The sequence below is a fragment of the Crotalus tigris genome, unplaced genomic scaffold (assembly GCF_016545835.1).
Source record: "Crotalus tigris isolate CLP2741 ecotype Arizona unplaced genomic scaffold, ASM1654583v1 scf7180000017546.9332058, whole genome shotgun sequence".
Classification (NCBI taxonomy): domain Eukaryota; kingdom Metazoa; phylum Chordata; class Lepidosauria; order Squamata; family Viperidae; genus Crotalus; species Crotalus tigris.
Window position 1 is genome coordinate 4791759 of NW_024096465.1, and position 27475 is coordinate 4819233.

General features: G+C 37.9%; 1 protein-coding gene across 1 annotated transcript in view; it reads right to left on the reverse strand.

Moving 5' to 3' along the window:
* Nucleotides 1-27475, reverse strand: part of NKAIN3 (sodium/potassium transporting ATPase interacting 3) — a 124370-nt gene that overhangs the window by 64835 nt on the left and 32060 nt on the right. The window contains exon 2 of the mRNA XM_039335709.1: nt 13171-13308. Within this exon, the coding sequence (XP_039191643.1) occupies nt 13171-13308 (138 nt within the window). The remainder of the gene's footprint in view (nt 1-13170; nt 13309-27475) is intronic.

Genomic DNA, 27475 nt, shown 5'->3' on the forward strand with positions numbered 1-27475 from the left:
GACTGTGCTGAGATGGACAAATTACCAAAAGACATAAAAGAAAAGGAAGACACAAAATACTATTTAATATGGAATAAGTGGTACGACTGTTTGGAGACTAGAAATAATAGAGGAAAATAAATGTGGAAAGGTCAAAAGTGGAAAATGTGTGTATAATAATGTATAGTAATAATAAGATGTATTATTTTTAGTATGAAGTATAGTATGAAGGAAGAAAAATGCAAACAAGAAACAACGGAACAAGGACAAATATATCTAAAGCAGAATAAGGGGGGAAAATGTAAATAATAGAAGATTACCGTTACGAAATTGCTGTTAAAAAAAAGGAGTACACACTGTGTGTGTATGTATGTTATGTTTTGTTTTGTCTTATTTTGTTGGTTTAAAAAATAAAAAATTATTTATAAAAAAAAGAATGCCAGGGATAGCACAATTACCTTACCTGGTTCAGTTAAATTTGTGGCTGACAAGGAACCAAAGCAACAGGATAGAAAATGAAAGTGATTGGCTCAAAATTTACCAAAATCATTTTTCAAAGAGATAATCTGCCTTATCAAACATTCTACAGTATTTTTTTTAGGTCAGAAGAAGTTGGCTTTCTTATTGTTTCTTGATATGTAGGTTGGCTTAACTCCAAATAATCTGATTTTTCATCTTCTGTATACTGTGTTTTCACCTTTCTAAAGATTTAGTTTCTTTCCCCAAGAATCACCATCTATCTCTACAGGTTTTTTACTATTATACATATCTGAATGTAAAAAAAGCTTGTTAGTTTATAATTATAAATGAAACATGAAATCAATTTATTCTCCTTAGGAATAAAAAAATAAAATAAATCATATTAACACATTTAAAAATACAGTAAAAATAAAACAAATCAATATTACACAACCTTTATGTAGCATTCCCTTTAGAAATTCAGGTTGATTAACTAATGAGGTTTTGTTCCCGTCCCCAAAATATATCAGCTAATTGGTTGCCTGTGAGCTTACAGATACAATTCAAGGTGCTGATTATCACCTTTAAAGCCTTCTATCCAATCAGTCTTCTCTGAATTCAACCTGCTTGCCAGTGAAATCGAGCCCTTAGGGGTCTGCTGAAAATCTCAAATTTGAGGGAAAGCCATTTATAGGATCCTGGTGCTCAAATATTCTGAAACAACCATAATCCAGGCCATCCCTCCCTGTTACAGTTTTCAAGAATTGTGAAAACAGGCGTCCCCTATATAGAGCAGAATTATGAACTCATAAAGATTAAAGGCCATTCAGTTTCCAGATTGTCTAAATATAGGATCAATTTCAACTGATCCTAAGGTATATATTTATGAAGGACAGTATGTATGGATGTCTATTTTATTTATGTAGAAAATTCATATGACTGCCCAGACAGTGGCTCTAGGCCAGGGGTGTCAAACTGCCGGCCCACGGGCCGGATGCATCATAGCAAAACCGCCCCCACCCTATTGCTGGCAATGGAAAAAAAGTTACGATACATCACAACACGTCATCTGACGTTGTGAGTTTGACACCCCTGCTCTAGGCAGTTTGCAAAAAATAAAAAATTCAATATAAAAAATAAATAAATAATAACCACCACCATGCCCCGGCAAGAAGAAACAATCAAACAAGCCACTTCAGGGGCTTTATCCTACTTTGGGTTTCCCAGATCCCCTGGCAAAACCAGGTCTTTAGTGCCTTGTGAAAGAGTGTTAAAGTGGGGGCCAGTTTAATCTCTGTAAGGATGATGTTCCAAAGGGAGAGAGCCACCACGGAGAACGTCCTTTTTCTGGGTCCTGTCAGATGTTCCTTAGGAAAGGGGACCCATAACATTCTCTCTGGTGGGTTTGTGAATGTAACCAAGAAGAGACGGTCCTTCAGATAACTTGGTCGCAAGCTATATAGGGCCTTAAAGGTAACACCCAGCACTTTGAATTGCTTTATAATACATTAGTGTATGTACAAACACACACACACACACATCCCTACACATATATTTATGTACAGATACATGAACACACACAATCACACAATATTATGTTCATGTGAAACTGATGGAAAGATTATAATAGGTTGATAGATTTCATCCTAGTATAAAAATTAATGTCTTCTATGAGTCCAGTCTTTTTCTTTTTCAAAACATAATTTTGGGTAATCTTTTTTTATTTTATTTGAACATTAGAAAGTACAATTTCATGTTTAAATAACAGACCTATGTAGCTTGGGAATTATTTACACACCTTCTAATTTCTACTTATTATACAAATCTGAATGAAAGTGAATGAAAAGGATAAATATATATTGGAAAGTATGATCTGGCATCATTTTGTGATGAATAAAAAGAATGAATTAGGATAGGGATAGTTACATGTTATTCTAGCAAACAAAGATAATAGAAGAACTGTGGGATGAGTTTCGGGAAAATTTGTATTTTGAATGAGTGTGATTAAGTGGAAAAAATATTTTGTTAAATATTATGAATTGAGGAGTCGGAATAAGATGAAATAATACTGAAAAGTGTTTGGACCATGTATAAACCCACTAATGAATGATAATATGACTGATGAGTATTAACTTAGAAAAAGTTCCACATAAGGTATGTTAGTTTTATGTAGTCAAAAAAAAGATTAAAGTGCAAATGTCCAATCATCAGAAAACAGGAGAAAAGCAAACATAGGTACGTACACACCAATTAGTTTCAAATTAATTTTAATCAAAAGTTCAGAACAGATTATTAAGAGTTTGATCTTTAAGCATTTAGAAAAGTGTGCCTTGCCTGTCAGGAAGCAAGCAGGGTTTTATGAAAAACAAATCATGCCACGGCAGTTTCATTTCTTTTTTTAATAGATTGACTATTTTAGTCAAACAGGAGAATGAGGTGGACATAATGTACTTTGACTCCAGCAAAGCATTAAAGAAAGTCTCCTTACATTTTGGCAAATTATGATCTAGATCAGGGCTCTCTTCTAGAAGAGGGGACAAAGAACAATTGGTATGACAACAGGAAAAAAATTGTAAAGGTAAGACTTGTTTAACAATAGAACAGATTAGGTCAGGGAGTGGTAGACTGTCCTACAGTGGAAACTGGAGAGACATTTATTGAACTTGCTATAGTGAATACTGAGATAACTCAATATTTATATAATCTTAGGGTGGAGCTAGACTATTTTGTATTTAGGTAGAAAAGTATGTACTGCCCTAAATAAAAATATTGGATATTCCTTGTTTTCTATATTTTGTTTGATCTTTCTGGGTTGTTATACTTGATTGAAATAGGCAGTCTGAAATTAAAATATAGCACAGGGCTCAGCAATTGTTTGCACAATGTCTCCTAAGATTTCAAACAAGAATACAAAATTTCACTAATGTCCAGCAAGTACCAGTATTTGACATAAATTCTGAGATGTCCTGAGTTCTAAGGCTTGCTCATTTAAAATGGGAAAGTTTAGTTTAGATATACAGATAGTCCTTGACTTACAAACATTTGTTTAGTGACTGTTCAAAGTTACAATGGCACTGAGAAAAGAAAAAAGTGACGTGATCATTTTTCACACTTAAGATCACTGCAGCATCCCCATGGTCACATGATTAAAAATCAAATGCTTGGGAACTGGCATGTGTTTATGAAAGTTGCACTATCCTGGGGTCATATGATCACAATCTGTAACCTTCCCAACTGGCTTCTGATACTCAAAGTCAATGGTGGAAGTCAGATTCGCTGAATGACTCAAAGATTCACTTAATAACAGCAGTGATTCACTTAACAACTATGGCAATAAAGGTTATAAAATGGGGAAAACTCACCTAACTACTATCTTAGCAACAGAAATTTTGGGCTCAATTCTGGTTGTAAATCAAGGGCTACATGTAATATAAAATAAATCTCAATATTGGTGTAAGGACCCACCCCACTTTGCATCTTAAGAAGACAAAACTCTTGGAATAATTCTTCCAACAGGGATCCTTTATTAAGAGAAAATGGTTGCAGGCGTTCTAGACAGGACTTGGGGTTCAAGCTCTCCCATTCGAGGTTTTAAGGGGTTCCCCAGTAGTCCCACCCAATCACCCCTCTCTTCCAGTGACAGTTTCAGGCATCACAATCCCACCCCTTTTTTCCTTTCTTCCGTCTGGATGGAGACTTCAGATAAACTACATGAAAGGTAAATAGCCTCCTTTGTTATGATAAGGCCTTTTGGTGCTAACTCCATTCAAACTCTTTGAAGTTGCAATACACACATTCAGTTCCTTAGAAGTATACTGAAGGAAGTGAGGGCCATAAAGCCCTTTTGTTCTCCCCCTTCTCTCCCTCTTATGGCAGAATCCAGAGAAGGCAGAATTGGGGTTTTCTATATTTGATAACTAAAGATGAAATATAATTGGATTCTGACATCCGGCCCCCTCAAAAATAAGAGAGATCCACCTGGAAGAAACAAAACAGGTATAAAGGTTAGTCAGGCTTGTTAGGATACTCTGTGTGAAACTTTTTCAATAGCTTCGGGGCTCTGACATGACGTTTATGGACCCACTCGTTTTGTGAGGGAGGAAGGTGTTTCCAGGCAACTAGGTACTGAGTTGCTCCATGATATCTCCTAGAGTCAAAGATTTCCTTTATTTCGAAGTGTTGTTCGCCCTCCACCATGATTGGAGGTAGTGGTGGGGGATTTTTGGCCGTAGAGGTGACTGATGCTCTCTTTTCAGCAAGCTGCAATGAAAAATTGGGTTTATTTGCCTGAGATTTTTGGGTAATTCTAATTCTACTGTTACTGGATTTATGATTCTTTTAATTGGAAAAGGTCCTATATATTTTGGTCCAAGTTTTTTACAGGGCTGTAGGGACTTTAGGTATTTTGTAGATAAGTACACCATTTCTCCTATAATGAATGGTGTGAGCTCAACTCTTTTTTTATCGGCTTGTGCTTTGTATGCCTGCCTAGCTTCATCTAATGCTTTTCTAACTATTGGCCAGGTGTTTTGTAGTTTTTCCATCCATTCTTTCACTGATGGGATCATTGGTTCGTTTGGGGTTAATTCTGGCATGGGGCTGAAACTTTGACCGTTGGCTATTTGAAAAGGAGTGTAGCCTGTGCTGGAGTGGACGGCATTATTGTAGGCAACTTCTGCAAAAGGGAGTAAGTCCGTCCAATCACTCTGTTGGAAATTTAAAAAACATCTCAAATATTGCTCAAGTACTGAATGACAACGTTCCGTTTGTCCATCTGTCTGAGGGTGATGGCTAGATGTCAGTCCCTGAGTGGTCCCTAAGAGGGATAAAAATTCCTTCCAAAATGCAGTCGTAAATTGCACTCCTCTATCAGAGATGATGCATTGGGGTGCCCCATGCAATCTGTAAATGTGCTGGATGAAAAGTTTTGCTAAGGCCTTTGCAGTGGGAAACTTTTGGCAAGGGATAAAGTGCACCTGTTTGGAAAACAAGTCCGTGACTGTCCAGATAACAGTATTCCCATTGCTTTCTGGCAATTCCACTATAAAATCCATGGCTATTTCCCTCCAGGGGGCTGAGGGATTTGCCACTGGTTGTAATAGCCCTGGCAATTTCCCTTGCAACCTCTTTGCAGATGCACATGTTGGGCAGCTGGCAACAAAACTTTCTATATCCTTTTTTATTGATGGCCATCAAAATTGCCATTTAATTAAGTGTAAAGTTTTTACAAATCCAAAATGCCCTGCTGATTTTGTGCCATGGCAAAGTTGCATGAAAGTTAGTCTTTGGGTTGTTGGTATATATAACTTTACCCCTACCCAAAGCAACCCGTCTCTCATTGTGCACACATTTTTGTTTTTCTGGAACCATTCATCTGTTTCCAAACTTTTTCTGAATTCAATTCCAGTTTGGCTGTCCAGTTGTGGTTTTAATTTGGCTTGGGTTCTTGTGGTTACTGGTGCTTCCAGTTGTGACTCTGCCATTATTGGTCTAGAGTCTGTGGTGCGTGCGCTGTTATATTGAGGCATGCGAGATCTGCATCTGCCAGGAAGTTTTTTCTTCCTGGTAAATGTTTGAGCTTAAATTGGAACTGGTGAAAATGCTGGGACCAGCGGGCTTGTTTGGGATTGAGTTTCCTGGACGTTTTCAGGGCTTCCAAATTTTTGTGATCAGTCCACACCTGGAAGGGGATTTTGTTGCTTCCAGGAACTGTCGCCACGTGAGTAATGCCCAACGTATCCCATAAGCCTCCTTCTCCCATACGGGCCAGCACTGTTCTGTTTCCGTAAGTTTCTTGGATGTATATGCACAGGGTTGCAATACCCCTTCATTGTTTTCTTGTAATAGAACAGCCCCCACTGCCACATCACTTGCATCTGCCTGTATTACGAAGGGCTTGTCCATGTCTGGGTGCCTTAGTACTGGTTCAGCAGAAAACAGTCTCTTTAGTCTCTCAAACGCTGCTTGGCACTCCATTGTCCATGTTAGTGGCTGGCTAGGTTTTACTGAGGATGCTCCCTTCATTTTTAGTAAGTTAGTGAGGGGCAAGGCTATCTGGGCAAATCAGGGGATGAATTGGCGGTAAAAGTTTGCAAAGCCCAGGAAACTTTGTAGTTGCTTTCTTGTGCGGGGTGGTGCCCAATCTAATACTGCTTTGACCTTCTCTGGGTCCATTTCAATGCCCTGGGGGGATATGCAATAACCTAGGTAGTCTATCCTTTCCTGGTGGAATTCGCATTTTGAGAGTTTGGCATATAGGTGGGCGGCTCGCAGCTTCTTTAAAACCACGCTGACAAGGTTGACATGTTCCTCTTTTGTTTCACTGAAGATAAGAATGTCGTCCAAGTAAACAAGGACCCCCTTAAACAGGTGCTCCCTTAGAACGTCATTGATTAATTGCATGAAGACTGCAGGGCCCCCTTGTAATCCAAATGGCAAGACTTTGAATTGATAGCACCCCGTGGGGCAGTTAAATGCAGTCTTCCATTCGTCCCCTTCCTTAATTCTCACGCGATAGTAAGCTTCCCTTAGGTCTAGTTTAGAAAAAATTTTCCCTTTCAATAGGTGTGACAGCATGTCTTTCATGAGGGGTAGAGGGTATAGGTTGCTTTCACTGATTATATTCAGGGCCCTATAATCCACGCATAAACGTAAAGAGCCATCCTTCTTCTCTCTAAAAAGGACCGGGGCAGCCACTTTAGGCTTGGCTGGCTCAATGAAACCTCTCTCTAGGTTTTTTTTTATGAATCTTTCCATTTCCTCCTTCTCCTTTGGGCTCATGGAGTATAATCTGGGCTTCGGGAGTTTTGCCCCAGGCTTGAATTCAATGGTGCAGTCTGTGGGTCGGTGGGGGGGGAGCTCATTCGCCCTCTCCTCACTGAAAACTTCAGCAAGGTCTCTATATTCCTCTGGTATTTCTGTTAATCTTTTTTCCTCTCCTATGGATGCTTTTTCTATTCTTGATTCTGGTAGCCTCCCTTGGGGTTTTAAGTCCTGTCTTGAGGATGGGCGTGATGTGTCCACTTACCAGGGGTTCGCCCTCTGAGCTCTCATCTGAGGCATCCACCTGCCCTGTGGTGTAGGCTGGGGTTCTTTCCCCTTGGTGAGCAGAAGTGGGGAGGGTTCCGCAATTTCCATCATTCTCATGGCAGTTTCTTTTGGCTTAGCTGAAGACTTTCCGGATTTGTTTCTTGGGGATCTGTCTGGGTTGTGCTGGGAGGCCTTTGAGCGGCATTCTACAGCTCGATGCCCTTCTCTTCCGCACTTGAAACACCCCATTTGCTTCTTGGCTGTAGCCGATGATTTCACAGGTTCGTGTGTCAGCTCAGGCGGGGGGCGGCTCCATTGTTTTCCTCGGTGGTGTCTCTTCAATATGTCGATCTCTGCTTCCTCTGCCAAGATGTACCATTCCTCAAGTTGGTGTGGGTCCCCTCGGGGCAGGCAAGCGTCATATAGATCATAATTTAGTCCATCTTTGAAATGGCTAAGGAGGATGTCTTCTGGCCAATTCAGTTTGCTGGCAATGGCCCGAAATTCTTGTGTATATTCAGCCACCGGGCGTTTGCCTTGCCTCATCATTTTTATCCTTTCACGGGCTTTGCGATCAGCCAGGGGGTCTTCAAATCATCTTCTCAGAGAGGACATGAAACGGTTGAAGTTACTGAGTTCTGGGGCATTGGAGTCATGCAAGTTCACCACCCAATCTGCAGCCAGTCCATCCAGGGCAGACTGCACAATCCGGATGCGGGCTTTGTCGCTGGGAATTTCCTGCCCGTATTCCTCCATGTAGCTGAGGACTTGGGTTAGGAAAAACCCCAAGCGTGTTGGCTCCCCTTTGAATTTCACCTCCAAAGGCGGACGTCTTGGAATGGATCGGTGCCTCCATTGTTGGTGGTAGTGTCTTCTGTCCAGATTGCCATCTGTGGTCCGGTAGGGGGTGGGGACTACTGGATCAGCAGATGTCCCCGGGGTTGCAGGTTCCACTTCCCCCTCAGTGTCTCTCCCTTTGCGGCTCCAGGAGCTGGGGCGGCCGTAGGGCTCAGGATTCTCCTCTCCTAGGGAGCTGAGAGTTCTCTTCATCAGGTCAATAGCTTTATCTAGGATCCAGTCTGAGTACGGTGCCCAGCTTTCTCCCTCTTCACTTGCGTGCAGGGATTTCTCCATCTCCTGCTTCCATTCTGGTTGCTTGGTCCCCCGTCTCAGGGTCACCTTTCTTGATTCCTTTCCCCACTCACTTTTCTTTCCAACGCCCATTGACCAGTGAGGCTTGTGGTCCCGTGTCTCCACCACTTCTTCTCCTGAGGAATCTGACCTCTCGGATCCCAACATCTGGCAAGGTTCCAATTTGGTCAGCAGCTCTCTTTCCAGGAGTTTTCCCCCTCTCTTGCACCATTGTCTGACATGGTAAATTTTTGCAAAATCCCCCGGCAAGGGTCTCCCTTCCAGGTGGATTAATTTTCCAAGTCCTGTCTAATGTAAGGACCCACCCCACTTTGCATCTTAAGAAGACAGAACTCTTGGAATAATTCTTCCAACAGGGATCCTTTATTAAGAGAAAATGGTTGCAGACGTTCTAGACAGGACTTGGGGTTCAAGCTCTCCCATTCGAGGTTTTAAGGGGTTCCCCAGTAGTCCCACCCAATCACCCCCCTCTTCCAGTGACAGTTTCAGGCATCACAATCCCACCCCTTTTTCCTTTCTACCGGCTGGATGGAGACTTCAGAGAAAACTACATGAAAGGTAAATAGCCTCCTTTGTTATGATAAGGCCTTTTGGTGCTAACCCCATTCAAACTCTTTGAAGTTGCAATACACACATTCAGTTCCTTAGAAGTATACTGAAGGAAGTGAGGGCCATAAAGCCCTTTTGTTCTCCCCCTTCTCTCCCTCTTATGGCAGAATCCAGAGAAGGCAGAATTGGGGTTTTCTATATTTGATAACTAAAGATGAAATATAATTGGATTCTGACAGTTGGTTTATTAATATTCACATTATGATTTTATTTGCTTTCTTCTTTTAACAATTCATTAAATGATCTAAAATGAGAAAACAAAATAAACAGATTTTAAAGATGGAAATGTTTTTGATGGATAATTCAAACATCCCACAGATCAAGAAAATACAGTTATGTAAAGTTAATCACTTTCATAAAAAGTTTTCTTTTTACAGACTTAGGAAACACATTGAAATAAAACCCCAAATATAAAAAAATACTGTTATTTTATGCCTGTTAGAATGCATGGTAGTTTGAGAAATAATAAAAGATGAAAGGTCTCACATCAATACTAATATAAACTTTAAAAGCAATTTTTAAAAAATCCCTTAACTGAAATTCCTAATGAAATAAAATAGAAGAGACTGTCTTTACACCTCAAAATCCATTACTAATAAACTTATAGAAAGTTCCCAAATGCTGACATTTCCAGAGAGAGAAACCATAAATATTCAGCCTTTCCAACCAGCTAAACTTTAGCATAATGTGAAGGTTTTTAGAATTCCTGATTCCTGTTGCAGAAATCCCCAGTGTATTTACAGTTCTTATACAAAGACTATGCCTATTATTATGTTGTTTCACATAGCTGAAGTAAAACCTCTTGGCATTTTACAGTTATTTATTCTTTAAATCACTATCTTCAATTGTTTTCAGGGTCAGTTATTAGTCTGCATCAATTCAAAGAAGTTTCTGATGGTTCCCATAAACACATGGGAGTTACATAAGTGTGAACTGCATGGAAAAATTGGATGTAAAATGTATTTAAAAACATGAAGGAAATAAGATATGACAAAGCAAAGAAAGCAAATTATACGACAAGAGTCTTATTTGTCAGCAGTACACTATCATATCTTTTATAAAATTGCTGGAAAGATTTTAAAGTGATTGAAGAATCACTTGTCCTTATATTGAAGACCATATACTTCTTCCACTCATACTCACAAACATACACCTTCAATTTAGATAGAAATCTTAATACTAATCACAAAAAAATGAGAACACCCATGATATGACTTCCGGCTTGGCATCACAGTGCTGCAGACGCAGGAAGATGGGCTCCGTCTTTCGAGTATGAATTCTCTCTGTTGGGAGACCCTGGAAAGGGTTGAAAGTTGCCCCATAGAGGCAGTGACCAAGGAAGGATCCCCGTTTGATCACGCGAGGGCAGTGGCCCTTCCGTTTGAACCGGGAAAGCCCTCCAAACCAGCTGCTGACAGCCGAAGTCAAAAGTACCACCAAGCAACTTCCAAACAACACGGATGAACTGGGTGAGACCTGATCCTCTCTTTAAGGTTCTAAGTTTTCTTTTCTGTAAAAGCTGCCCAAAACATCTTTCCCCCTGTGAGGAAAAAGCGGCGATTAACTACCCAGGAGAAACAGAGCAACTATAAGATTATTTTTAATCTAATTGGATGTATATTCTTTTGAAACTTAGGAACTAAAAGAGTTCTTTTTCTTATTGGAGACTTTTGGTTTTTGTTTTTTTTAAAAAAATAAGACTTGAAAAACCACCGTATAACTTTTTGATTTAAAAAGCTTAAAATGGCATTGGTGACATCTTGTGGCGAATTATGGTATTACAATTTTTATTGGCTAAAAGAGACTTGGCTTGAAGTCCAGACTTCAGATAATTTTTTTTTTGACCTTGACAGTAACCATCTTTGAAAAATCCAGCTGCAAAGAAGGGATTTTTGGGAGGCTTATCTGGCCTGCTTGAACTATGAATGTAAACTTTTATTGACTTTCAGAGCTATACTTGGGGAATTGCTTTCCTATTTCCCTGCATGAGAAGCATATGTTATTACACAAGATGATGGAACACCTTGGATTATATACTCTTACTTGATAAACAATTTCTACTATAAAGACCACCTATAAAACATGAAATAGATGTCCCATACCCAGCTACAAAAGACAAAAAAATATTTTTAATGTTTGATTCTAAAGTCTTCAGCTTAACATACTATCAAGAGGATATGGATTAAGATCAGGAAAAAATCCTTTCCATATTGAAATCAATACATGAAACCATCCTTTCAGCTTGTGACAAAATAAGAAGAAACACAAGGAAACAATATACTAGCTTAAATATACAAACCCAGATCTTGACTACAAGTAAAGAACTAACAACACAGAAAACAAAAGGAAAATTGGAACAACTAAACACTAAGACAGAGGACCTAACTGACCAAGAGACTAGCCAATTGAAAAATCAAAAAAGGGAATGACAACATTGAAAATGGAAAAAACTTTTTACAAATTAAAAAATCAGAATATATTTCAGGAAAAGGAAGAATAACAGATTGAATGGAAGATAAACCTATCAGGACAATTATGGAAAATTGGAGGAATAGGGAGGTGATTTAATGAATACCAATGGGCTCGTCCTTCCAAAAAAACTTCAACCAAATGGTTTTTCTTATTCTAAATAATATATATATAAATAGAGGGAAAACTATTTGATGATTCAAAGGCATTGACATGAAAGGTTAGCTGGCAAAGGAAGAAAGCCAGAGTAAGCCTGAAGAAAATACTGGCTTTGACCTATTGGAGAGGATATTATATTATTAATTAGATGGTTGAATATGGTGGAAAATAGATAACTTATAGAAAATAGAGTAACATTATAATTAAATATGGAAGATGTGCAATTAGACTATTAGACTTTGGTATGAAAAGGGAAAAAGGGAGAAGTTGAGATAAGGGAAACTTTTGGTCACCTAAACATAAAGTACTTGGAAATCATAAATAATAGTGTTTTCTTGAATATTGATGGGAAATTAATGTTTGGGGGAAAAGCAATAAAAGGACATTGTTTATATAAGGATATTAAGTGCAAATGCAATTAAGATATGTATAGGCTAAAAATTATTGATAAATGTAACAAAGATGTTTCTATTTAGATGAAAATAAGAATTTTGTTTTCCCAATATAAGATAATAGATATTATTGGAAAGAGAGAGGAAGTATTCGATGTTCTAATATTAGACTTGAATTAAAATTTATGTATATTACTGAACTATTGGTTAACCCAGACAATACCTATAATGGTTTTGACTTATTAGAGGGGATATTGTATTATTAATTAGATGGTTTAACATGGTGGGAAATAGATAATTTTTAGAAAACAGAGCAATACTATAATCAAATAGATAAAATGTGTAACCAGAATATTAGACTTTGCTATGAAATGCGAAAAGGGAGAAGTTGAAATAAGGGAAACTTTGGTCACCTAAATATAAAATACTTGGAAATCATAAATAATAAATTTGAATATTGATGGGAAATTAAAGCCTGAAAAAAGCAATAATAGGACATTGATTGTATACAAGGATTAAGTGGAAATGCAATTAAGATATGAATAAGCTAAAAAGTATTGATAACTGTAACAAAGTTGTTTTTATTTAGTTGATAATAATAAGAATTGTACTAGCCCAATATGAGATAGCAGATATTAATGGAAAAAGAGAGGAAATATTTGATGTTGTAATATGAGATTTATACTAAAGACTTATGTATGCTATTGAACTATTGATCAACTCAATCATCACATTGCTTGTTAAATACCCAATTGTAAAATGAGAAAATCAATAAAATATTAAAAAAAGAACACCCACGATATAAAAAAACAAACATACTGAAAAGCTGAACATTACGCACGTGCTTACAAGGTATTCTTTTTATGTAGAAAACAATTGGAAAAAGAATGTGAACGTACTTATAAAGTGAAAGATTACTTACCAGAACTATATACCGAGGTCTGTATTGGATGGTTCCAAACAAACCCAAAATAACAGCTATTATATTCAGGAAGTTGCCAAGGATGGGAGCCCACTGGAATCCCAGAAAGTCAAAGATTTGTCTCTCCAGTGCAGCTAGCTGTAATTAAAACAAGCCAAATGAATATATCAGAATTAAACCAGGTTTTCCTTCATAGATAAAGCATTATTGATAAGGGCTGATTCTTTTGAAAAGGACTGATATCCATTTCTTGATAAACAAGTCAAATTGTTACTAATCATAGCAGCAAAAATAAATATGGGTCATATCTAAAATCATGTCAGCAGATATCCACTCTTGTTCCCCTCTTCTTTGCATCTGCAAATTTGTGTCACATAATCCTAAAGTGCAGATCAGCAGTCCTTTAACAGAAATAACAGATCAACAGAGTTGGAAGCCAAATGTGAGTCCACACCATAAGCCAAATGTGAGTCCATACTAAAATCAACTATCAGTCACAAAATCTATACGATTGTGCATATGTTCCTTGACTTTAGTGCACAACAAAAGAAACACAGTTTAAACTACTGACGATATGTCTAATATTCTTATTTCTAATAGGAAACAGAATCTCACATACGATATGCTATACTGAATGGCAATAACTTGCACATATTGACAGTTGACTAAATAAATGAATACCTGAATAAAACTGTCTTGTAAATATTTTCGTTAATGTAATTCTATGGATTTTATGAGTGTTTGAAAGTACTATTCACCTGAGTAGTTTGAATAAGTGGTATACAAGTAAGTCTAAAGAAATATATAATACTGCCTTCATACAAATATTCTTGTCCTGTATTCCTTCTGATGGTTCTATCAAAAAGTTAGAGGAAGGATAAATCAGTTATAATGTGGCTGTACTGGCTGAAACATTCTGGAAACTTATCTTCTCATGTATGCAGAACCTTGCTGCACCCTTAGCTACCAATTAGCACAAATTTTATGTTAAACATCCCTTAAAGCAGATTTCCCTTCTAGAATAACAGACAATAGAAAAGTAATTAAGTGCCCTTGAAAATATGGGCATCATGGGATGGGAACAGCTGAATGAAATCCTGATAATTTTCACTAGCTGAGCACTGAATTCTGATTTCCTCAAGAAGCTCAAAGTAGGAACAAATCACTTTATCATATTATTTAATTATATTTATTGTTAAGTATTACATTTTCTCTTGAAGCTGCAGGTGGCTTAGATTAGCATTTTCCCTTATTTTATCCTGATAATAGCCCAGTAACCCCACAGTCATGTTTGGAATAAGAATACAGAGTACAGAGTACAGAAAGAGTACAGAGAAGATCAACAAAGATGATTAGGGGACTGGAGGCTAAAACATATAAGGAACGGTTGCTGGAATTGGGTATGTTTAGTTTAATGAAGAAAAGGACGCGGGGGCATATGATAGCAGTGTTCCAATATCTCAGGGGCTGCAACAAAGAAGAGGGAGTCAAGCTATTCTCCAAAACGCCTGAAGGCAGGACAAGGATAGAAACTAATCAAGGAGAGAAGCAAACTAGAACTAAGAAGAAACTTCCTGACAGTTAGGACAATTAACCAGTGGAACAACCTGCCTCCAGAAGCGGTGAATGCTCCAACACTGGAAGTTTTCAAGAAGAGACTGGACAGCCATTTGTCCGAAATGGTGTAGGGTTTCCTGCCTGAGCAGGGGGTTGGACTCAATGACCTCCAAGGTCCCTTCCAACTTTATTATTATATTATATTATATTATATTATATTATATTATATTATATCATATTATATTATTATTATTATTTTATATCATATTATTTTCATGGCTAAGTGACCCATTCTTGTGATAATAACCGCTCCACCATACTTGCGTGTAATCAAAAATTTGCCTTGAAGAATTGCTAGACCCCATAGAACAAACTTGGGAATTCAAGGAATAGAGTAGAGTAGAATAGAGTAGAATAGGAAGGGAGTCTGGGAGTCTTCTAGTCCAGCCCCTTGCTCAAGCAGGAAAACCTACACCATCTCGGACAGGTGATTGCCTAGTCTTTACTTAAAAATCTCCAGTGATGGAGCGTCCACGATTTCTGGGGTAAGCTGTTCCACTGCTTGATTGTCCTCACTGTCAGGAAATTTCTCCTTAATTCCAGGTTGCTTCTCTCCTTGATCAGTTTCAACCATTGTTTCTCATCCTTCCCTCTGATGCTCTGGTGAACAACCTGACCTCTTCTGCATTGTGGCAGCCCCTCAGATACTGTAATACTGCTATTATTCCTGATATACTAATTTCAGTGCATCTTCATTATTGTCCTTCAGATATTCTTCCAAAGCCATTTTTTCTTCTTCAACCATCTGATGTACTTGCAGCATTCCATGCCCACCTATTTGCCTTGGTAGATAGAGTCTGTCAATGTCACTGCACTGATAAAGGGCATGATTCATTGTCATTATTTTTCTGGTCTTCCTATCCATTGCTTTTAGTTCTGCTTGAGTCGAGTCCACTATTCCAGCTGTGTATTTAATGACTGGAATTGCCCAGGTGTTGATTGCCTTCATGGTATTTCCTCCATTGAGTTTGGACTTTAAGATCTTCTTCACTCTATTGATGTATTCACTTCTAATCTTTTTCTTGAGTTCAGTGTGCTTGATGTTGTCAGCTTGAAGAATACCCAAGTATCTGTAGTAATGTTCCTCATCCAGATTCTTAATGTTATTTTCGTGGGACATCTTGATCCCTTCAGTTTTCACTATTTTTCCTTGTTTGATAGTAAGTGTGGCACATTTGTCCAAGCCATACTCCATTGCAATATCTTGGCTATATGTACAGACAGTGTTGAGCAGCGATTCTATTTCAGATGATGTTTTTCCATACAGCTTCATATCATCCATGTAAAGGAGGGGGGATAGTCTGGCAGATGTTTTTGATGTTTGATAGCCATGTCCTGAGTTATTCAGTATTGTTGACAGAGGAAACAGTGCAATAACAAATAGTAGTGTTGATAATGAATCTCCTTGAAATATTCCTCTCTTGATATTAACCTCTCCTTGCATTGACCTGCAACTGTGTCTTCCATTTTGCCATCGATCTTTGCACAAATTTTCTGATGTTTCTACTGACTCCTGTTATTTCTAGGCACTTGATTATCCAGTCATGTGGCAGAGAGTCAAATGTCTTTTTGTAGTCAATCCATGCCACATTCAGGATGGTCTTCCTTTCTTGCAGTTTTCCAAGATCATTTTGTCTATTAGGAGTTGATCTTTTGTTCCTCTGCTGTTGGGGTGGTTTCCTTTCTCCTCAGGTGGAAAGAGATTGTTTTCAACTAGATGCTGTTGTACTGCATAAGCTACCATACCAGCTAGCAATTTGAAAATTGTTGGTAAGCAGGTCATTTGCCTGTAGTTGACTGGTGTTGCCTCTTTTGCTGGATTTTTCATTATTAGATAGGTTTTCACAGTTGTTAGCCACTTTTCAGTTTCTCCTTCTTGTAGTATATTGTTGAACTGCTTGGCAATGAGTGGGTATATAACAGTTAGATGTTTCAACCAAAACCCATGCAGTCCATCTTCACCTGGTGCTGACCAATTTTTGATCTTCCTTGCTTTTTTCTACCATTTTTGTTGTTATTACTAGTTCTTTCATTTCAATTGTTTTGTTGTTGTTCTTTTTGTTATTATTATTATTAAACATGAAATGGCCCATAGATGGTATATTTTGGGAGGAGGTGAAACCCTATTGTGACATAATGTTGAGTGCCAAGTAGCCTGCTCTGCAAACAATTTCTGCTAAGCCTTCTGCCCTCTTGAGTGGGGGAGGATGATCTTCTATAAGGTACCATTTTCCTGAAAAAAAAATATCCAAAAGAGGGACTATGTCTTAGTTTTGGGGGGTGTCTTTTCCACTCACTTTGTGGGGCAGCCCTGACAGCCCACCCAGCCGGCCCACTTCTTCTGCAGCCAGCTTCATTCTGCAGCTGAGAATGGAGCTCCGGACTGCTTTTCACATGCAAAGGCCTTTCCAGAAAGGCCTCTGCAGCTGAGAACCGAGCTACAGATTAAATCCACACTCGAAATGTAGGCCGGAGCTTCATTCTCAGCTGAAGAATGAAGCTGCTCCGTCGGCTACAGAAGAAGTGGGCTGCACGGCAAGTGTCGATCTATGGGAGGCCTGGCTGCAATGGTAAGCTCCACCTACCCCCACCCTCATTCTCGGTTGATTTTTAGCATGCACCTCGGCCCAAAGCTAGGGCTTATTTTCAGGGTAGGTCTTACTTTCAGGGAAACATGGTAGCACTGAGGAAATAGTGAATTGTCAAGCTTTAGTAATGAAAGAAAAATTATAATGTTCTTTTCCTAAGGCAGCACATTTTGAATCAGCCCTATGCCCTGACTTACATAAGTGAATGCCTTAGTATGAGCCTTGTCACAAAATAGCCACAAAAACATATGTTTACAGAATAATTGGACTCATAATTGTTTTGGAAAAGCAGTTGCGGATATGAAGTTATGTAGATTGGTTATAGATTGGATGCTTTTGTTAGCTAGTCTAGTATTATTTTTCCACAGTGATCCATGGGAAAACCACAAATAAGATATACCTGCTATCTTTTCAATAACTGCTATCTAGAAAAATATTAAATGGTAAATTGTATTAAAATACCCTTCTCCAATAGCTGAATACCTTTTAATTTTTTAAAAAAATGTCTGTACTTCAGTGAATAATTACAAATCATTTCTACAATCTCTTTAAATATTCAGGCATGGCAAGAGCTAATTAACTATGATGACAACTGCACAAAGTGAAAATCTGTTTCTAACAAAAATACTATGTGAATTAACTTGAAGATACTTAATTTGAATTAAAAAAAGAATTAAGAACCAGTTACAAATGGTACCACTAGGAAACATCTTTATATCTCAAAAGGTTTTTAAAAAGTGCATGTCAACTGAAAGCTTCAGACTGAAATTGGAAATTAGGTGTAATTGTGGCCATAGCTTGAAAGCCTTTTTCTTATACTTCAGTAAGTTTACCCATATAGAAAATGTAAGGTTTTAAATTAATACCTTGACTGAGTTAACTAAAACAAGTAAATACAGTGGAATTTGATGCAACATTTTTTAATGAAATCAGATGCAGGGCAGAGCTGAGAAACTAAAATGCCTTTCTTGTCTGAATGTTATGTTCAAAAGTATTTCTTTGAAACAAGCAGGTAGGATGGACTTTGATATTTCAATACTTATTTCCCTTACTTCTAGGAAAAATGTTCGTAACTTTAGGGCATGTATAATTACAATCAATAGTACCGCATGTAAGGATTTGGAAAAGTGGAAAAACAGGATCGCCAGCATGATCGCCAACGTCCGATAGCGGATATAGGAGGAGGAGGAGGAGGAGGAGGAGGAGGAGGAGGAAAAACTTGCAACTTTCTTTTTATATATATATATATATTTTTCTAATTTTTTTTAAGTTTTTTTTCTTTTTTTTATTGAAAATTTTCAAATTTTACAAAACAATTCCCTTCCCCAAACCCCCCTAACCCTCCCATACCCTCCCCCACCTCCCCAAACCTCCATACCCTTCCCCAACCTTCCCAGAGCTGAGTACAGGCTTAGTTAAAATTTTTCAAAAAAACTTAAAACACATATAAATCCTAAGCAAATCTAAATACATTAAATTGAACAAGTTATCTTCTCTTAAAAATAATAATTACAATCATTAAACACGTTGTAATATACTCTAAACATTTTCTAATATCATACTTATATTATTATCCATCATTCTTTATAAACTCCCTCCAAAACACAAATTTAAACATTACTTAGAACATTAAAATTCCCTTATACATATTTAAAGCAAAATGTTCCTTTAAATACTCCTTAGATATCTATACATACAATATAAAATCTAATCTCTCCCTCTTTCTTTATCCTAAGACACAAAAATAAACATGTAAACATTCATTATACCATTGAGACTAAATACTCTTTTGAATAGTCCTTAAATTACTAAACTTAAACTTCTTATCTAAAATTTTTCATTCGATCTCCATAATCTCTCCTATCAAAAAAAAAAACTTAAAACACATATAAATCCTAAGCAAATCTAAATACATTAAATTAAACAAGTTATCTTCTCTTAAAAATAATAATAATAAAAAAAAAAAACCCAAAATTTTTTTTTATAATTACAATCATTAAACGTATAATATACTCTAAACATTTTCTAATATCATACTTATATTATTATCCATCATTCTTTATAAACTCTCTCCAAAACACAAATTTAAACATTACTTAAAACATTAAAATTCCCTTGTACATATTTAAATCTTTACCAATAACCAATTCCATCCACAATAAACACATTCCTTATCAGTCTCTCTTATCCATAAACCTCGAAAGAAGTGCTTTAAAATCTGCCCTTAAAGGTTGCTCCAAAAAGTTTATAAATCTTGCTTCTCCCACAGACTGAGGAACCAATACTTGTGAGGCTTCCTTAACCTCGTTCTTCTGTTGCTCCTTTTCTTTACGTTTATGTGTTGCACGAGATATCCTCTGCTCCTTCATCTCAACTTGTTGAGGCCCCTCGAAGTGAAATTTCCCATTTTTCATTAATATAGGCTCTTCAGACTGCAATTCTACCCTTAAAGATTGCTCCCAAAAATTTATAAATCTTACTTCTCCCGCAGATTCAGAAACAAAAACTTGTGAGGCTTCCTTAACCTCCTTCTTCTGTTGCTCCTTTTCTTTACAGTTATATGTTACACAGGTTATCCTCTGCTCCTCCATTTCAACTTGTTGAGGCCCCTCAAACTGAGATTTCCCAATTTTCATAAGTATAGGCTCTTCAGACTGCAATTCTACCTTCTTGTCTTCCAAAGCTTTAAACGTAATAGATGGCGATGAACATACCCCCAGGACTGAAGTGTAGAAGTCTTTTGCTTTAAAAACAATATTAAGTCTATAACGTATCCCCAGGTAACTCACCACCATTCCAGTCAGAGCATCCCATCTGAACAGGATTCGTCTCTTTTTAAGTTCATCTGCTAAAAAAGCAAACTCCTTTCTTCTTCTTAAAATTTTAGATGGGATCTCCTTTAAAATTATAACATCTTGTAAAGCAATTTGAAACCTCTTCTTATAAAAAGCTTGTATTCGTTGCGCAGGGATCTTTTCCCAAAGTAAATTACCACATCTCTTGGCAAATTCTTTTGCTCTGCCACCACAGAGTTAACTCTAAATGTTTTTTCAATTTCACTAAGTATTTCCTCTTTTTCTCTATTCAAAATCACAGCAAAGTCATTTGCGACCATCTCTCTCAGATCTCCTTGCACAGACTCTCTCAAGCCTCTAATTCTTAAAGCATATTCCATTTGTCTATATTGGAGCATAAGAATCTCATCTTGAAAATTTTCCATCTCTTTTTCCATGCTTTCAAATTTTCCCTCCATCAGTTCCACTTTTTCTTCTACGCGAGAGTTCAGCTTTTCAAGAACAGAGGCAACTCCTTTTAAAGCCAAAACTATCTCTTGCCTCAAAATCTTATTATTTTCCTCTAAAATCTCTTTCATTTCTCCCCTAATTTGAAATATAACATTTCCCATCATGTCTTGCAAATCCTTCACCATTATTGACTGTGCCAAAGAAGAAGGTGAAGCTATTGATTTAGGTTGTTGCGCTGATGATAACACCGAAGAAGAAACCACCTTAGGAGCTGTAGGAATTACTGGACGCTTTGGAGCCATCTTAAAAAAATCTTTACTCCTTCTTAAAAATTACAAAAATTAAGCAAAAGAAAAAGAGAGATTAACTCCAAAAAATCAAAAAATCCTTCAAAAGGAGATCATTATAATAAAAAGAAAAAAGTTAAAAAAAAGAAAAGAAAAGGGAAAGAGAAAAAAATGGTTAAATAAAAAAAATCCATTCCATTTTTTTTAAAAGTGCAAAAAACAAAACAAAAAAGTTAAACAAATATAATAATCCTTCTAAAATCCAAACCCAACATCAAAAAATCATTATAAATAATCAAGTCCACATTCTGTTCCAGTCATTAAAAAAAAAGAGGAGAAAGAGAAAGAGAAAGGGAAAAAAAAACACCAAAAAGCCTGCCGATCGCCATTTTACTTTCCCTTTCAACAAAGAAAAAAATAAAAAAAATAAAAAGAGGGAATATAAAGATAAATCTTTAAACTTAAAATCCAAATAAAATCAAAGAAAGCAAAACAAAATCCTCTACTCAGCTCTGTCCGCTTCTAAGAAAAACTCACCAGGTAACTTTAATCGCGGAGGTGGTTGCAGCGGCTTGTTTTGTCCCTAGAGACAAAAGCAGCTGGGAAGCGGAGACAGTCTGAGCTCCGTGGGAGCACTCCTTTCACCCCCCCCCCCAAAAAAGCCTTGGGGGTGCATAAGAGGCTCTACCACTATTCAGACAATCCTCTTTCCCCTCCCTTTGCCCGGGAGGGGGATTTTGAACCGCTGAACAGCTGATGTCCGCTGTTCATAGCGATTCAAACACTTACCCAGGAGGACGGCTACAAAGTAGCCGCCATCGCGCGCGCAGATCCACCAGAAGCTCTCGAAAAACTTCCAACTTTCAATGTTGGGGAGAATAGCAACAGTGAAAATGAGTATCTTACCAAAAATACTCTTATTATTTCAAACAATTCCTGTAAGGCTGGGAAAAGCCTTTTTTGATGAACTGAATACAACAATATTGAAATTTATCTGGCAAGGGAAAAAAGCTAGAATTAGAATGAAAATGCTACAAGAAGTGAAAGAAAGTGGAGGATTTGGACTGCTGCACTGGAGGTTACCAATGCTGACTTTGGATTACATTATAGTAGCTTTTCCAACCAGATTCTCTCCAGATGTATTGGGATTACAATTTATCACTTTCTCCTTCAGTATTTTGAAATTCTTGGAGCTTTAGCCTTAACACATCTGGCTGACATTACATTTCAGAAGAATTTCTTTAAATAACTTAATCTATAAAGAATAATATCTTTTTTTTCCTTGCTATTTAAGCACTTCTAAGCTTGCTTTGAAAACAAAAGTAATCAGGAAAATATAGTATTTGGTGAAGAAGGTAGGTGGGTGGTTCACTGATCATGTTTGTCTTTATTTATTAGCTAATCCTAAATTAAATTATGAAAAATTACTAGAGAAAACTAAAACATGCATTAAGAATATATATGCATGTCATAGGTATATTATTATTACCTGCAAACTATTGGGACATTTGATAATTATCAGGACTGCAAGCAGGCAAAAAAGAGGGATTTTATACTCTCCTCCCCTTTTGCAAGCCTGATGGTATTAATTCCTCAAACGCTGTTTTTTGCATTGGGATAAAATTCCCATCAGCCCCAAGGTTTCTTCAAATCCAGCTGGGCTAATTTTGGAATATTTTCTTTAAATTCATACCCAAATGAGTTGTTATAAAGGGGTAGAGAAATAAATTATTTTTATATTATATATACATTAGGAAGAATAAGTGACGTGGTGCAGTGTTTTGTACAGTACTAGAGTCATTTTCTGTAAATAAACAATAAATCCTATATTTTAAAATGAGAGCTGTCACCTACATTAAACCCCAAAACTGTTCACATTTATCAGAATGGTGTCCTGATTGGAGGAATAGAGGAAGATGCCAAACCTGGGTCTATTTTCCTTCCTTATGTTACAGTTAAAAACAGTTGTATAATAATTGATGTTAAATCAATCTACATTTGAGAGGAAATATATTTTTTAGGAAATCTCATTCAAATTATAAGTGAGTCTTGCATACATAATGTATTTACCATACTATTGGTATTTATTTTTAATCATCTCTTTAGAATTAATACTTTGGGTACTGTCTTTGTAGGCAGCTTAATAATAAACAGATGTTACTGAAACATCAAGTTTGTTAGCTCAATTTCTATGCATTTTGCAAAAATATTAGCATGACAAATTGACTCCCTGAGTTATTCAATATGGTAACTCATTCAATTAAGAATGGCAGATAAATTTATCTAGGAAAGAGTAATGCCTTGAGGAAAAATACGATGAATAATATGCCACATCCCCTAAGTGTATTCACCAAAGATTACATTATGAATTCATAGCAAGAAAGTAAAACAAGCAGTTTATCTAGCTGATATAGCTTAAATGAGAAGAATGAGGGTTACAAAATAGAGTTATATAATTAAATAACTCTAATAATTAGATTTATATAAATTTTAATAAAAGAAGTTAAACTTGTAGGAGAACAGATAACATATAATGAAAACCAAAATTGCAAAATTTTTATGAATGAAATATATCATTTGGCTGTTAAGTAAAATTTTAATACATTGAAGAAAGCCAGTTACAACTGAGATTTTGTTAGAAAGGAAAAAGCTAGACTAACAATTGCTCTGTATTCAAATGTGGTTTGTTTGGTTTATGGAAAGACAATCACTGGTTTTTACCATAGTTTATGAGTTAATGCTACTTACAAAAAAAAAATCACAAATGAACAAACAAAAATGTCAAGATTCCAGCTAACGAACCCAATGCAGTAAGCACATTCAGAATAGTCCAGTCTCTAATGCAAAATTGTATTGGGTACAGCATATCAGCATGAATGAAAGTACCCAATAAAGTTTTGCATTAGAGACCGGACCATCTTGAGTGTGCTTACTGCGTTGGGTTCGTCAGTTGGAATGATGACACTAAAACAGTGGTTCTCAACCTGTGGGTCGGGACCCCATTTGGGGTCGAACGACCATTTCACGGGGGTCGCCAAACAAGGCTGTCCGCCATTTTTTCCCCCTTTTCTTTGGCCACGCCCCTGGCACCCGGTGATGTATAAGTGGTTGGGGGTCACCACAACATGGGGAACTGTATTATGGGGTCGCGGCATTAGAAAGGTTGAGAACCACTGCACTAAACCATCTCAGAGCAATTAGCACCAAATCAAATAAACTGAAGGAGTTCCATGCTTTTGATTCCTTTTTATTTTCCCTTTAGCCTATTACCATTATCAGATAGCAAGTCTGATGAACTGAATTCTGCTGGAAGATGGAAAAAGCAAGGAAGCATTTTGTATAACTATTTTAGATAGAGAATTTTAATGAATTGCTGCCACCACGGTGCAATACCGTATTTTCCGGCGTATAAGACGACTGGGCGTATAAGACGACCCCCAACTTTTCCAGTTAAAATATAGACTTTGGGCTATACTCACCGTATAAGACTACCCCTCTTCCAACGCACACCAAATAAAAATTAAAAAACATCAGATTTGATTTCAATATGGTAATTTTAATTCAAATGCTTATGACATGCAGGTACTTAGCAGAAAAACTGTCATTTATAAACATAAGGCTGTCATCAAACATATAAACATAAAACAGTGCAAGTGGATTAAACTTTTCCTAATTCACTCTAAAGCTGAAAGGAAGGATAAGACAATAAAACCATGGGAGCTGCCATGCTGTTTGTTTTCTAAGCTGTCAACCAAACTGAACTGATGATGATAGGAGGAAGATAAAAAACAATAGAAAGAGCAAGTGCCGGGCAAGTCCCTGGCGAGTCAGCAACGCCCATCATAATTGCAAGCTATTTTTACAGGTTTTGCTTGCGTGACAGTTTCCCTTTAAAAGCCTTCAAAATCATCCTGTTCATCATCTGATATCATAAAAATATCAATGACATCTTGTGGTACATTTGTAAGGCAGTCATCATATGGATCGAATTCCGTATCAGATGGTGTGGTCTCAGCTTCAGCTTCCTCTTCATCTTGCCACAAGTAGTCATCCTCCATACCATCTAATGAATTTGATATGCCACACTTCTTGAAAGACTTGATTACTGTTTCTGCATCAATATCATTCCAGGCTTTTATGACAAACTTGCACAAAACATCCAACTGTGGAGCACGCATGTTTCCTCCTTTTGTGAATGACTTTTCGCCGCTAACCATCCATTCATTCCACTGTTCTCGAATGCGATCTTTAAATGGCTTGTTTAGGCACACATCCAGTGGCTGTACCAACGATGTCAATCCTGCAGGAATAACTGCCGCATCTGTGTTTATTCTTGCAAGCCTTTGCTTGGTGCTGGGAGTTAAATGAGCCCTGAACATATCCCACACCAGTAGACTACGTTTTTGAAGAAGTCCACCTGGTCGCCTGCTCCATACATTATCAAGCCATAGCTTTACCCCTTCTTCATCCATCCAGCCTTTTTCATTCACATGTACAAAACAACCAACAGGGAACTTGAGTTTCGGCATTGTTTTTCTTTTAAAAATAATCATTGGTCTCAGTTTGGCACCATCAGCTGTGCATCCTAGTACCACTGTAAAACTGGACTTCTCATGTCCTGTTGTTTTAATTAAAATTGTTTTTTCACCTTTTTGATGGACAGTTTTATTTCCAACCATATCAAAATTCATTGGAGTTTCATCCATATTTCCAATACTACTTAACGCATAGCCATGTTTAATGCGCTGTTGTATTACGTATCGATGGAAACTAATTACTTTGCTATCAAGATCTGCAGGTAATTTGTGTGCCATTTTTGTCTTTTGCCTCAGTACCATATTATGCCTTTTCAAGAATCTAGTACACCAAGATACAGTGGCCTTAAATCTGTTGCTGTGATCTGGGTTAGATTTGGCCCACTGAAGTGCAGACAAACATATTTTATTTCGTGTCACTACATAACCATTTTGGCGATGCTCATTCACCATGTCTGCTACATGTTTTTCAAGTTCTGGCCAATGTGGGGTGCCTCTTCTTAATGCACACTTACCCCTTGCCATACTCTTTAACGCTTTTTCATTTGCTTTCCAGTCCCGAACCATCTTTTCTGTTACTCCATATTGTCTTGCAGCAGCGCAGTTATTATGTTCCATGGCAAAGTTTACAACTTTAAGTTTGAAACTGGCTTCATATTTCCTTCTTCTTGCTGGTGGAGCCATGATGGCATCTTGACTGTTGGACATTTGTATACAGTACTGTATGTACTGGTGCTCTACTGTATGAACTGGTACAGATACTGGTGCTGTACTGTACCGGTACGTACCCAGTATACAACAACCAGCCAATCATGGCAAGCGATATACCTTATCACTGGCAAGCGATGTACCTTACCGGTGATTGGCTTGTTGTTGTATACAAAGCCTGGTTGGATTGGGTGGGTCAGCTCTCCCTGCCTGCCCAGCCCTCCCTGTCCTCTTATATGCCCTAGGGAAAAAATGGACATGCTAATAACCCTTTCGCTGAAGAAGGGGAGAGGGAGGGAGGAAAGGGAGCGAAGTTTTCTGAGTTCTCATTGGCCACCTGTAAGCCCAAATGAGTACAGTATTCTCTCCTCCGCAGGCGCCCTTTTATGCCAGTGCTGAGCGTGTGTGTGCGTGCGCATGGCATGCATGCGACTCCCCCGGGCTGCGCACCGGGATCTCCGGAGACTGGATCTCCTCCTCTTGGTCTTCCATCCCACGTGCGTGCGCACACACACACACGCCTCCTTTCCCTCTTCCCTCTCCCTCCAATCCTTCCCCCCCACCCTGATTTCCAGCTCAGAAAGTGCAAAGCAGCGAGGAGAAGTGTGTGTGTGTGTGTGTCTGCGCGTGCACACCAGACTGCCAGAGACACTTAGGGACAGGGAGCACAATGAGAGACAGCAAGGGAAAGAGGAACTTGCCTTACTCTGTTTCCTGGAACGCCATGGAGAGAATGGCACGTCAAGCGGAGCGGGGGGGGTGACGCCTCTGCTAATTGCTTTTATTCACCACAGGCCGGATGCTGGTTTGCCGGGCGGGGGGGGGGGGTGGGAACAGCAAGTGGGAGCCTATGTAAAGCACTGGGAGCAACTCACTCCCAGTGCTAACTTTGTTGCTGTATGGATTAAAGGCCATTCGCTTGTCATTCGTTCCTGTTTGTCGGCTCTTTTCTGGGCACCGAAGAGGACGCGCTGACAGATATTTCAGTAGTTGCTTGTTGTAATTTTTAACTTATTTAAACCTTGCTGATTTCTGTACAAAATGATTCACCTGCTGAAGCATGCATATCTGCATTGGCTATTCATGGCACATTAATGAAAATTAAGGAGTGAGATAAGGAAAAAGTAATTTTTGTGCAGTACTGTAAAAATGGCTATTGATTTCCAGTAAGCACGCACGCACGCACTCCTTTCTCCCTCCAATCCTTCCTTCCCACCCCGATTTCCAGCTCGGAAAATGCAAAGCGTGTGTGTGTGTGTGTGCGTGGGCGTGGCCTCCTTTCCCTCTTCCTCCAATCCTTCCCAGCTCAGAAAGCAGCGAGGAGA